This window comes from Taudactylus pleione, unplaced genomic scaffold (genome assembly GCF_031769625.1).
Source record: "Taudactylus pleione unplaced genomic scaffold, aTauple2 ptg000842l, whole genome shotgun sequence".
Lineage (NCBI taxonomy): Eukaryota > Metazoa > Chordata > Amphibia > Anura > Myobatrachidae > Taudactylus > Taudactylus pleione.
In genome coordinates this window covers 3,941,491-3,955,340 of record NW_028285244.1, presented here as the reverse complement: position 1 = coordinate 3,955,340, position 13,850 = coordinate 3,941,491, and the positions used below count along the sequence as shown (strand labels likewise).

Below are 13,850 nucleotides of genomic sequence, written 5' to 3'. Positions count from 1 at the left end.
CAGAGGATGCAGCTAATTAGAGGGGAGGCAGACAATTAGGAAGTGTGATATGGCGGTGAGGTAGTGGAAGAGACTAGGTAAATTGTGTTGGAGGAATAAAAGTCAAATGATGAGTAGGAAATAATACACTGGTAAGAAGTAGATTTAGACAGGGTATTCATGTGTAAATAAAGCAAAATTACATTATTATGCCCAGATTTATACAAAGGCTACATAGGAAAGGGATTCAGAGAATTAGTTGTTAAGTAGGGGAAAGCAGACACCGTCCGTGCTTCATTTCACGTTTGTATTCATGTCATTTGCAGGATGGAGTAGCTCGTCCAATGACCGCTGTTCGGGCGGCTGGGTTCACTAAGACAGCTTTCCGAGGTATGGTCTCATTATGATGTGTATGATTTGATTTTTCTACTCAGAAAACTTGTTTCTTTTATATAGGACTCTGCCTTCCTATACAGGTTCCGGTTTTGATCCCCTGGGTCAGTCCCGAGGTCCTGCACCTCCTCTGGAAACTAAGAATGAAGATACGTAAGTCTGTGTTTGTTTTCATACCATTAATATAAAGCTCCAGGTACATATGTTGGGGTGACCATCTCACTATCTGGCTACAGCATCCAGTATTGGTAAGCAAGCAAGACATCAGGTATTGGCAACGTTACCCACCTTCTTCCTTCTAAGTAATCCTTCAGCTCTAATGATAGCCTCCATTCATACATCTTCTCATGGAAAAAGACACCAATGTGACATGTACCCGATCATAGTTGTATGCAATGCCATTTTGTGGACGGATCTTAGCAATTGCATATATTCCAGATCCGAGCACAGGCATTTACAGGAGAACCGGAGGCGCTTGCATCTCGCTTGCTGCTGAATGGGCGTAACTGGGGTTTTAAAGTGAGGGGTGATGTGGGCACGTTGTCGGAATTACGTGCCATGCAGAGTTGTGCGTATGCAGATATCCATCCTATGTAAAGTACAGGCTGGCGCAAGTCTGCGCTGGATGGTGGATGGGTGTGAGTGGTGCAGCTGTATAAATGCATGTAACTGTGAATACGGCCGCATGTATGCATTCATTTCACTTCATGCAATGCACAGGCAATAGTTCCTTTCCAATGTACTGTCAGGCTTTCTAAAGCATTTGAGCCCTCCAGGAATATACCTTGTCATTTGTGTACTAGATCCAGTGATCTATCCTGGGTCATCTATAATAGCTCCTTACCTGTGCATTCATCACTTGGGTGGGGTAACATCCACACTTGTTTAAATATGCACATGACTTCTTTGCTACTTAAAGGGGAAGCTCACTTACCCTATCTAGTAAATGATGGCGATGTCTCCACTGGCGCTTTACCATTATTGCATTAGGCCAGAAGCAGCCCTGAGTCACTCACACTGTGTGCTCACTGCAGAGGGATGGGAATATCTGTGAATGCTTTTCCCCTTTAAGGCTGGGTACACTTCAGACGTTGTGTATCCAGTCCGACATCACGGGCGACTGGCCCCGGCATGCGGCAAGTGCATACACACTTGTCGATGCCAGGTCCGACGGGGGGAGGGTTGCATCGTTGCCGACATCCCTGCAGTAGGGCCGACGGGGGATGTCGCTAACGACCCGCAGAGGAGCACACACTACTAGACGATGTACCCGATAGGTCGTCTGATCCCGCGGATCAGAGCGACATATCATCTAGTGTCTACCCAGCTTAAGAGATCTCAACATGACCTACATTTTACTGATCACTTCAGAAATGTCACCCATGGCAATGTAATGTATTCTAGGCCTGACGAAAAGATCAGACAATTAGAGAAAAAAGTTAATGAATTAATAGAAGAAAGCTGTATTGCCAACAGTAGCGGAGATTTAAAGCTGGTGAGTGTCACGTTTTGTATTGGGGTTATAAACCGTTTGTTTTAAGTGTCTATGTACATTCTACTCCTATATCGGATATCATCTGTGTCTTAGGCCCTGGATAAAGCAAAGGAAGCTGGGAGGAAGGAGAGAGTCTTGGTGAGACAGCGAGAACAAGTCCTATCCACGGAGAATATTAATTTGGACCTCACATATTCGGTTGGTACAGTTATATTGTCTCATAAGGGGTCTATTTACTGAGCAGTGTTAGGAGACAGAGTGAAAAGTGATAAGGTGCCAGCCAATCAGCTCCCAACTGTCATCTCACAGGCTGTGTATGAAATTTGACAGTTGGGAGCTGATTGGCTGGCACCTTATCACTTTTCACTCTGTCTCCTAACACTGCTTAGTAAATGGACCCCCTAGGTTTTATACACTATATATGACTGTCCACTATATATGCGTTCTTTCTGGATTAGTAAAGTGGAGTTCAGGCTAAAGGGTCATGTTCTGTGTCACATACAGTCAGGTCCATAAATATTGGGACATTGACAGAATTTTCAGATTTTGGCCTCTATTCACCACCACAATGGTTTTGAAATGAAACAAACAAGATGTGATTTAACTGCAGACTTTCAGATTTAATTTGAGGGTAATTACATCCAAATCAGGTGAACGGTGTAGGAATTACAACGGTTCTATATGTGCCTCCCACTTTTTAAGGGACCAAAGTAATGGGACTATCAACTCAAAAGCTATTTCATGGACAGGTGTGAGCTATTCCCTCGTTATTTCATTATCAATTAAGCAGGTAAAAGGTCTGGAGTTGATTCTAGCTGTGACATTTGCATTTGGAATCAGTTGCTATCAACTCTCAATATGAGATCCAAAGAACTGTCACTATCAGTGAAGCAAGCCATCATTAGGCTGAAAAATCAAAACAAACCCATCAGAGAGCTAGCAAAAACATTAGGTGTGGCCAAATCAACTGTTTGGAACGCATCGGAGAGCTCAGCAACACCAAATGACCCGGAAGACCACGGAAAACAACTGTGGTGGATGACAAAATAATTATTTCCCTGGTGAAGAAAAACCCCTTCACAACAGTTGGCCAAATCAAGAACACTCTCCAGGAGGTAGGTGTATTGTGTCAAAGTCAACAATCAAGAGAAGACTTCACAAGAGTGAATATAGAGGGTTCACCATAAGATGCAAACCATTGGTGAGCCACAAAAACAGGAAGACCAGATTAGAGTTTGCCAAACAACATCTAAAAAAGCCATTACAGTTCTGGAACAACATCCTATGGACAGATGAGACAAAGATCAACTTGTACCAGAGTGATGGGAAGAGAAGAGAAGGAAAGGAACTGCTCATGATCCAAAACATACCACCTCATCAGTGAAGCATGGTGGTGGTAGTGTCATGGCGTGGGCATGTATGGCTGCCAATGGAACTGGTTCCCTTGTATTTATTGATGATGTGACTGCTGACAAAAGCAGCAGAATTAATTCTGAAGTGTTTCGGGCAATATTATATGCTCATATTCAGTCAAATGCTTCAGAACTCATTGGACGGCGCTTCACAGTGCAGATGGACAATGACCCGAAGCATACTGCATAATGAGTTTTTTAAGGCTAAAAAGTGGAATGTTATGCAATGGCCAAGTCAATCCCCTGACCTGAATCCGATTGAGCATGCATTTCACTTGATGAAGACAAAACTGAAGGGAAAATGCCCCAAGAACAAGCAGGAACTGAAGACATTTGCAGTAGAGGCCTGGCAGAGCATCACCAGGGATGAAATCCAGCGTCTGGTGATGTCTATGCGTTCCAGACTTCAGGCTGTAATTGCCTGCAAAGGATTTGCAACAAAGTATTAAAAAGTGAAAGTTAGATTTAGGATTGTTTAGTTTGTCCCATTACTTTTGACCCCTTAAAAAGTGTGAGGCACATATAGAAACCGTTGTAATTCCTACACCATTCACCTGATTTGGATGTAATTACCCTCAAATTAAATCTGAAAGTCTGCAGTTAAAGCTCATCTTGTTTGTTTCATTTCAAAGTCATTGTGGTGGTGAACAGAGGCCAAAATCTGAAAATTCTGTCAATGTCCCAATATTTATGGACCTGACTGTATATCGGGAGGTTATGAGAGTGCCATTGCTTCTTAGCTGTAATTCTGGGAAGATAGTAATATCTAAACATTGTACATTTCCCATCTTCAGTAACAGTTGAGAGGGATTGTATTCTATATTGTTTTGTATCTGTTAATGACATTAGACCCAGGATCTCATTTACAGTTGGATGTTACCGCAACTTGTGGATTTTCTTAACCTGTAACTTGAGCTGCCCGTCTGTTCGCAGTGCTAATCTTTTGTCCTGGCTACTTTGATGCATTTTGCACTTACGGCTCCCTATGCCAAGGCGGGTTTTGGTGGGGGGCATATAGAAGCAGACACAGTACAGTAAGGGCGTGTTGATGGAAAATGTATCCCAGCATGCCCACCTAATCATGGTGCCTGTTTGGAGGGACAAGACTTGCAGGTACTCAACCCCCTTGGTGCAAGTTAGGAGCTGATGATGATGACTGCCACTGGCCTTGTCTGATTCGCCAAACACATCCAGGACACAACTAGTTATGTGAATGTGGTATAACTGCTGTGATCTAATAAAGTACTGAACACTTCTTATAAAATTTACCACAATAGTATGTTTGGGAAGGGTAAGGTTGTTAATGTGGACAACACTTGTTTTTATTTGAGATGTTCTAGTTGTATTGCTTTGCATAGGGGCCATGTTGCGGGAGTGGCCCATGTGACCAGCAGCGCTGTACAGACTGGTTGCTGCAGCGCCTTCACCCACCACTCACACTAATGTCACTGTGTCCCCTGTGCACAGACTGCTATGTAGGCTATCCTATTCACCCACCACTCACACCAATGTCACTGTGTGCCCTGTGCACAGACTGCAATGTAACCTATCCTATTCCCCCACCACTCACACCAATGTCACTGTGTGCCCTGTGCACAGACTGCTATGTAGCCTATCCTATTCACCCACCACTCACATCAATGTCACTGTGTGCCCTGTGTACAGACTGCTATGTAGCCTATCCTATTCACCCACCACTCACACCAATGTCACTGTGTGCCCTGTGCACAGACTGCTATGTAGGCTATCCTATTCACCCACCACTCACATCAATGTCACTGTGTGCCCTGTGTACAGACTGCTATGTAGCTTATCCTATTCACCCACCACTCACACCAATGTCACTGTGTGCCCTGTGCACAGACTATGTAACCTATCCTATTCACCCACCACTCACATCAATGTCACTGTGTGCCCTGTGTACAGACTGCTATGTAGGCTATCCTATTCACCCACCACTCACACCAATGTCACTGTGTGCCCTGTGCACAGACTGCTATGTAACCTATCCTATTCACCCACCACTCACACCAATGTCACTGTGTGCCCTGTGTACAGACTGCTATGTAGCCTATCCTATTCACTAACGATACTGAATTAGAACCTCTATATACCCCTGCCTATACCTTCTAATATCCGTCCTAAAAACCTCTAAGGATGATGCTAATTTGCGTACGCAATCATACAGTAAATAAAGACTTCAGACTTAGAATCTGTGGTTCCAAAGCACAAAGTATTATTTAAGTAAAAGTACAGCAGTTACACGCTAATGATCCAAACACAATTCAGTGCAAAGGAATTATACAGACCCAAGTACAGTATACATACGCAGCGCTTCTGGTCCAGATGTAGGCATCAGCAAGAAACCCCTCGTCAATCAGCATTCAGCAGAAAAACTAAAACCCAGTGTTGGAGCACACATATTTATACCCCCCAGAAAAAGACAACACAATAGAGAAGTTTGTTGCTGATGCCATTGGTCCTCAAGGGGGAAGCATCTGTTACGAAGCATTTAACAGGCTGATTCAAATAGACACTACCCAGCCTCCAACAACTGAGGGTCTCCGGTTTCCCGCCTCATGCAACATCCTAACAGTTGTTCATATAATATACATTTTGTTGCTTTTAGTCTCTGCGGTCCATAAGTTGAGAATGCATGATGCGATCTCCACACCGATTATACCGGAAATCTCTTGAAAGAGTACGCATCAGTACAATACCAAACATGGCTTACTTATCATGTATAATACCTTAATTACCAAACAATCTTTATTTCACAGCATTCATACTAACTGAACAAACTTAAATCTTATACCTTAAAGCTTATTAAACCTTTTATGTGAATATGTAATGTATAAGTATGCGGGGTGTGATGTAAAGACGCTAGTTAACTTGGAACAGATGCGGGCGTATGAATCTAATAAACAGTGTTTTCATACAAAGTCTTATGCATTCGCTAATATGTGACTAGTTAACAGCGCAATTGTGCGTATTAGTGTGTGTATGAGAAATGATGAAAGATGCAATCGCATGATGCTAATAGTAATATCGCCATATGTACTTAATTGTGAGTTTATCTAAAATGGCGCTTGGGCGGCCATTCGCAAAATGGCATCTTGCGATCTCATTTCTAAGATGGCGTCTTGCGGCCAGTCGCAAGATGGCGTCGCTGCGAATCAATTTTAAACTGATCTTGTCTCAGCCAATTATCCAGCTTCGACAGTCCACCCTTTGATAGCAAACAACATGCTATCACAATCTGCTTTTAGAATTTAATTTAGGCTTACATTTACTTATCATTTAGTGTTGTTATGGGATGGCACAAGGTGGTTCTTAATCCATCAATAATGTGTCTCTGAGTGGGGACATAAAACTACTATTATACACACACCGCGGATCTTGGAAGATCGTGTGAAAGGTGTGGGGATGCACCAGTCTTATAAAGGCAGTCTTGAAGGGGAATTGAGACTTTACATTATCTGAGGTGTTTTAAAAATAACATTTCAATAATACATTCTATGCAGGTCTAAATATAATACATTAAATGATGGTATTTCCTAGTTCAGGGTTGTAATGCAGTTCTGTATTTACCTCGGTATTCATACTGACCATCATAATAATTTCGTTCTTTCGTTTTACTCTATTTTTACATTTTCCACACTTCAACACAATAGGAACAAACCGGACACATATGCCAATTATTACGATGACAATCAGTATAAGGATAAAGAATTTGCCTATGCTGACGATCACTTCCTGGACCCATTCCCCTAGACCTGAGAACCATTTCACTGGGTTCAGCCATGAAACCCATCCTTCTATCTTTTCCCCTACTTCAGCCACTGAAGCATTATGGTTCTTACGAAACTTCCATTTTAGCTGCAGAATTTCATCCATCTTCCGGTCTATCACCTCCTTGGGGTCACTGGTTTCATTGGTGACATAGGTGCAACATTTTACTCCAAATTGGGTGGCTAACGTTATGCAATACCCTCCAGTAACAGCAGTTAAATAATTTAACACTAGCCTGTGTTGCACCAGTTCTTTCTTGTACGCTTGCAATTCTCTCCCTGTATATCTGAATGTGTCATCTACAGCTCGGTAATATTGTCTATCAATTTAGCAAGTTCTTGAATGTATCTAAAATTTAACGTACCCCGAGCGATCCTGGTGGGATCCAGTGCGACGAAAATTTGAAAGCCAGTTGTCTCACTAATTAACTGAGTGGCTTAATGCACATCACCAGGTATCACATTTCTTTTGCCTCTGTGTTCATATTGCGTGTGAAGATATGGTGATGGTATGTTTTTATGTATACCAAGCATTTCAACATGTGTGAGGGTCATTACTTCTGGGACTACTCTTCCCAGTTAACACAAACCTTCGGAACTCTGGGAGAGCCACTTATACGCTTTTCTTCCACATATAAAATATACATTATCAGGGAGAACATAAGGAATGGTATGCATCATTATCATTAAGCACATTTCCCTTGCAAACAATCCTATTTCTGGATCCTCCATCTGGTCTATGCAAGTCTCTGGCTGTATTATTTTAGCACAATAACCATCTGGCACCTTACCAATAATTTCTTTGGTGGAACTCAATGTATACCGATACCTAAAATGTTTCCCACTAGATTTAATTGAGCGTAACAGATCATGGTTTATGGACTCATTATCAGCTCTTTGTGAGAAGGTCATCGTCTGATTATTCCCCGTCACCTCCCAACTCCCGGGTTTATTGGGGTTGGTTATGTTGAAGCACAAAAGTGATCTATCTACTTGGAATTGATAGAGTTTGAAATGAGGTGGTTTGGTTGAGAGGAATTTTCCATCCAATGTTTTCCCTTTTTGTAATTCTAAAATTTCCGTGATATTCAGTGGAAATGGCACCAACCCTACGTTATGCTGTCCCTGTGGCACATGTGAACACACCCAGCAATCAGTTTGATGTAACACTTTGCCTACCATACTATGATAATCCTCTAAAGGATACCCACCCCAGTATGGGTTATATTTAGGTTGGCACCGTTGGATACAGCTCTCATCAACTAGGGACCCACAAAGCTCACAAATACAGGAATCTTCAGACGATAAACCTCCACACCTTCCCCGAGTATCCGGAATGACAGCTCTCTTAACAATAACAGTACTAAGATTGGTCAGACACTCCCCTGATTGGCATTGCATTCCTCCTGACTCCACTCCATCAGCACTGCCATCAGCTCCCATCTCCTCAATCGGTCCACCGTCACAGAAACTAGATATCCCTGAACCAACCAGGATGGTGAACACTCTGAAAGAGAATATGAAAATGAACACAGCAGGCCCGTCCATTGTCACAACAAGACCTGCAAATTTCTCTCAGTTCAGGTATCTTACTACGACCTTTTCAATCCTCCTGGAACAAGCTCGCGAGCGACAGGTCCACACTATCAGCCTTGTCTCCGACTTGTTTCTCCACCGGTTGATTGACCTTTTTGCAGTGAGTGGAATGGACCCAGGTATCTCTCTCGGCCACCTTCAAAGATGTAGTACTTGTCAGCAGCACCTGGTACAGACCTTCCCACCGATCAGTCAAACAACCTGAACGCAAGAAATTTCTGATCATAACATATTCTCCTGGTCCAACATCATGACAGTTAGTTTCAGGCATATCATTAGACAACAATTTCAGTTTCTGCTGCTGTTGCTTTAACTGCTTACTCATTGATATAAGATACTTTACATTTACCTCGTTGTTACCCTTCAAGTCTTCCTGTGGACTTATAATCAAATGAGGTTGTCTACCGAACAGTATTTCAAATAGGGACAGATTTAAAGGGGGTCTAGGAGTGGTCCTTATGCTATGTAGGACCAGTGGTAACGCTTCTGGCCATCCTAGTCCAGTCTCTGCCATAATTTTACTTAACTTATTTTTAATAGTCCCGTTCATCCTCTATACCTTGGCACTGGCTTGCGGTCGGTAGGGGGTATGAAGTCGGCTATTAATACCCATCAGCTTACACATATTTTGAAAAACATCACCTGTGAAATGGGTTCCCCTGTCACTCTCGATGATTTTAGGGATACTGTACCTGCATACAAATTCCTGGACTATTTTCTTGGCAGTAAACGCAGCAGTATTAGTGGCCGCTGGGTAGGCCTCAACCCAATTAGAAAATACATCCGTGCACACTAACACATACTTAAGGTTCCTGCAGGGTGGTAATTGGATGAAATCAATTTGTATCACCTGGAAAGGTCCATCAGTCGGTGGAATGTGGGACGGTTTGGTAGCGATCGCTTTCCCTATGTTCTTCCTCAAGCAGGTCAGACAGGACATTGCTATCTTTTCTGCTTGTGAAGAAAAACCTGGTGCGCACCAGTATGCTCTCACCAACTTGCACATACCTTGTTTTCCCAGATGAGTCAGACCATGTGCTGCCTCAGCCAGGCTGGGGTAATATGCCTTGGGGGCTACTGGTTTACCTTGTCCGTCCCGCCAGAGCGCAGAGGACTTTTGCCCACATCCCTTAGACTTCCAAATGGATTTTTCCTGAATTGAACACAAATTTTGCATCTCAATTAATTTCAGCATATCAATTGTTTGGAAAGACATCATTTTTTCAGTTGGAGAAAACATTTTTAACCCTGCTGCCCATTTTGCAGCTTCATCGGCTCTGTTGTTGCCCAGTGACACTGGATCATCCTCACATGTATGGGCTTTACATTTAATTACTGCCACCGCCTTGGGCAGTTGGATTGCTTCTAAAAGATGTTTTGTGTGTCGGGAATGTGCAACTGGTGTACCTGCTGCTGTCATAAAATTTCTCAGACGCCATAGAGCCCCGAAATCGTGCACCACCCCGAACGCGTACCTCGAGTCAGTGTAAATGTTAGCAGATTTGCCTGCTGCAAGTTCACATGCTCTAGTGAGGAGGACCAAGTGGTTTTGCTTCTATGATGTCTGTGTCATTTACAACAGCATAACCTGTACATAATTCACCTGTGTCTGTTTGTCTATGACAACTCCCATCCGTATAAAAGGTCACATCCACATTCTCTAAAGGTGTGTCATGTATGTCAGGTCTAGCAGTAAAGGTCTGATTCAGATACTCCATACAATCATGTGCATCTTTATGTCCGCTGAACTCACCTCCCGCCAGCAACTCGTCTCCTTCCACCCTTTGTACATCATGTTGTACATATGGTAAAAACGTTGCTGGGTTCAGCGTGCTGCAACGTTTAACAGTGATGTTTGGTGGTGCAATCAGAGCTAGGTCCCATTTGGTAAATCTTGCCGAAGAGACGTGTCTAGTTTGAGCAGAGTTCAGTAGAGCAGATACAGCATGGGGAGAATAGACAATCATATCATGACCCAATACTATGTCCTCACTTTTACTCACCAATAGAGTGGTAGCTGCTACACTTGTGGGGAGTGATCTTGCCACAGTGTCCAATTGGGCACTGTAGTATGCTACGGGCCTACTGGCATCACCATGTTTTTGTGTGAGGACACCTGCAGCACAACCCTTGGCTTCCGTACAGTGTAAATCAAAATGTTTTTCATAGTCAGGTATTCCCAATGCAGGTGCTTTTGTCAGACTATCTTTAAGATTAAGAAAAGCCTGCTCTGATTCCTCTGTGTGTATGACACGATCGGGCTTTGAGGAAGAGACTAATTCCTGTAAAGGCAAGGCCAAAATAGAAAAACCTGGGATCCACATTCTACAGTATCCACACATTCCCAAGAAGGTATGAATTTGCTGCTTTTTCTGTGGCAGTGTCATGTTCTGTATGGCCTGGATTCTATAATTTGTAAAATGTCGTAACCCCTGAGTTAGGCAGTGTCCCAAATATTTTACTCTGGATTGGCACGTCTGTAGTTTGTCCTTAGCCACCTTGTGTCCTGTATGCGAGAGATGAAGCAACAAAAGTTTAGTATTCAAACATGACATTAACGAGTCAGAACATAGCAATAAATTGTCCACATATTGAATTAGAACAGATCCATTGGCAGGTTGAAAAGATTGTAAACAGTCGTGCAATGCCTGGGAAAAGATACTGGGGCTGTCTATGAAACCTTGGGGTAACCGTGTCCATGTATATTGTAAAACTCTGTATGTAAATGCGAATAGATACTAACAGTCAGGGTGGAGGGGCACAGAGAAGAAAGCAGAACAGAGGTCAATGACAGTGAAATGGGTTGCATTTGGTGGGATCTGCATCAGGATCACAGCTGGATTTGGCACTACAGGGAATTGGCTCTCTACTACCTTATTAACACCTCTAAGGTCTTGTACCAGCCTATAACCCCTCCCACCACTCTTCCTCACTGGAAAGATGGGACTGTTGGCTACACTAGCTGTACGAACTAAAATTCCCTGTTGTAATAATCGCTCAATTATTGGAAAAACCCCTAATTCTACCTCCTGTTTTAGTGGGTAGTGGGGAATTTTTGGAGCTTGTCTACCGCTTTTTAAATTTACCATTACAGGGCTTATGTTTTCCATTAATCCAGTGTCCTGTCCATCCTTAGTCCAAAGGGAATCTGGGATTTGGGACAACATTTCATCTACCTGTGATGGATTTTCATTTAAACTTGTAGAGTGATACATTATCCTTTGGGGAGTGTCCAACATATCCCGCACCTCGTGTGCAACCCTCTTTGGGATGTCTAAAAATACACCATCAGGGGTGCAATATATAACACATCCCATCTTACATAACAAGTCTCTGCCCAGCAGGTTAGTAGGAGTCGCAGCAGCCAGAAGGAAAGAATGCTTGGTATGCAACGGCCCAATAGTAACCTCTGTGGACTTTGTTACAGCATAACGTTCCACTTTACCTGGTACACCCATTGTTGGTACTGTCTCGTTGGTTACCTGTAAATTAATGGGAGATTTCATCACTGTCCTGGTCGCCCCTGTGTCTACGAGAAAAGGATATTCAGTACCAGCTACATCAACCATCATGACCGGTTCTTCCCTAGTACTTCCCGTTAACCTGACTATCTGTAGACTACAGGTATGACCTGACCCCTAGCATTGGCTACCATTCTCCAATAAAGCATTTACGACCACAATTGGAGCTGGTGCCTGCTGAACATTTGCTGGTCTCTGTGCATATCCCTTATGGGGATATCCAGGTCTTCCCTGATTTGGGGTTCCTACTCTTTTTACTGGACAGTTTCTACTTAAGTGTCCTGTTTGTTTACAATTAAAACATGCTAGTGGATCGGGTGAATTCACAGGTTGTTGTGAGGTTTGAGCAGAGGGTAAAGGTGGTGGATATGGGTAAGGATAGGGAGGGTAAGGGTATTGTGGGGGATATGAAGTTTGTGAACAGTATGGGACCTGTGGTTGTATTGGGTTAGTGGAATAGAGCTGTGTTTGTTGTTGCGTGGGGTTAGTGAGGGCATATAACTGTTCAGATGTAAGTGTGTGTCCAGGTGCGAGTGTGTTCGTTGGCTGTGATGTTACCGTCATTCCCTCCAGAGCTTGGATACTGACAGCCATTAGTTTTTCGCTCTGGGTCTCTCTCTTTTTTGAGATGTTTTTATCATGTTCTATGGCAGATTCTATGAGTGTATCTATTGTGACTCCCCTCCAGCCAGGTTGTGAGGTCTGAACCCGAGTCTTTAAATTCTCTTTAAGACTGTCCATGAGCACCGTGACTATCATTCCCCTGTGGTGAGTGCTATCTTTAATATCTTCTATCCCAGTGTACTGAGTGATAGCCTGCAGAGCCCGGTCGCAATAATCTTCTGCAGATTCACTCTCCTTTTGTTTAATGGTGAAAATTTTGTTCCAGTTAACTACTACTGGAAAATATATACCCAATTGCGTTACTATGTGGGAAACGTTACCTTGGTTTACCTGATCTGTTTAAGGGAACGTCACCATCCAATACACAATCCGTGATTAATTTTGTCACGTGGGTATTGCGTGGTAGACAGGCCCTTAACACCACACACCAATCTTTATTAGTTGGCTCATGAGAACTACCCAAATTCCTCAAAGATCTTTGACATTTGGCTAGTTCCTTTTTGGGATCGGGGAAATCATTTATGATGGAATATAGTTCTGCTCTTGTCCAAGGACAATGCATTACTACTTCCCTCGTGGGCACTACACCGTTCGCATCTGCATTTCCATTCGGAACAGTGATTGTCCGAATGGGATGCAGACCGGCAGCGCTGCTACCTTTTTGACCTTATTACCTTGCTGGGGGTTTAATCTGTTGCTGCTACGTATGGCATTAACAATTTCCTCTACGAGTGCAGAGGGTGTTAGCACTTCGCTTGCTATTACCGATGAAGATGGCGGCATCACTCGTGATTGTTGTGATGCAGCATCTATCATTTTACAGCATGGGAAATGGCAGACATTTCCATAGCCTCATCATCCACATCAAGAACATTTTCTTTATGGTTGCTTAAGAGAGGGTACAAGTTGCTTGTTACATTTTTATGGGTATTTTTGGTAACTGTACTTGCACCCTCATCCACATAAGGTGAAGGTGGTGAGCGTGAACTGCTGGCAATACTCTCCACAACGCTACCTTGCTGCACGTGCGCGCCATTTT

At 43.2% G+C, this 13,850-nt stretch overlaps 1 protein-coding gene across 3 annotated transcripts in view; it reads left to right on the top strand.

Annotated features, from left to right (window-relative positions):
• Positions 1–13,850, top strand: part of IFT88 (intraflagellar transport 88) — an 88,326-nt gene that overhangs the window by 15,012 nt on the left and 59,464 nt on the right. For all 3 annotated transcript variants that reach the window (XM_088458591.1, XM_088458592.1, XM_088458593.1), the window contains exons 6-9: positions 306–369; positions 456–525; positions 1,777–1,867; positions 1,961–2,065. In XM_088458591.1, coding sequence (XP_088314717.1) covers positions 306–369; positions 456–525; positions 1,777–1,867; positions 1,961–2,065 — 330 coding nt within the window. The remainder of the gene's footprint in view (positions 1–305; positions 370–455; positions 526–1,776; positions 1,868–1,960; positions 2,066–13,850) is intronic.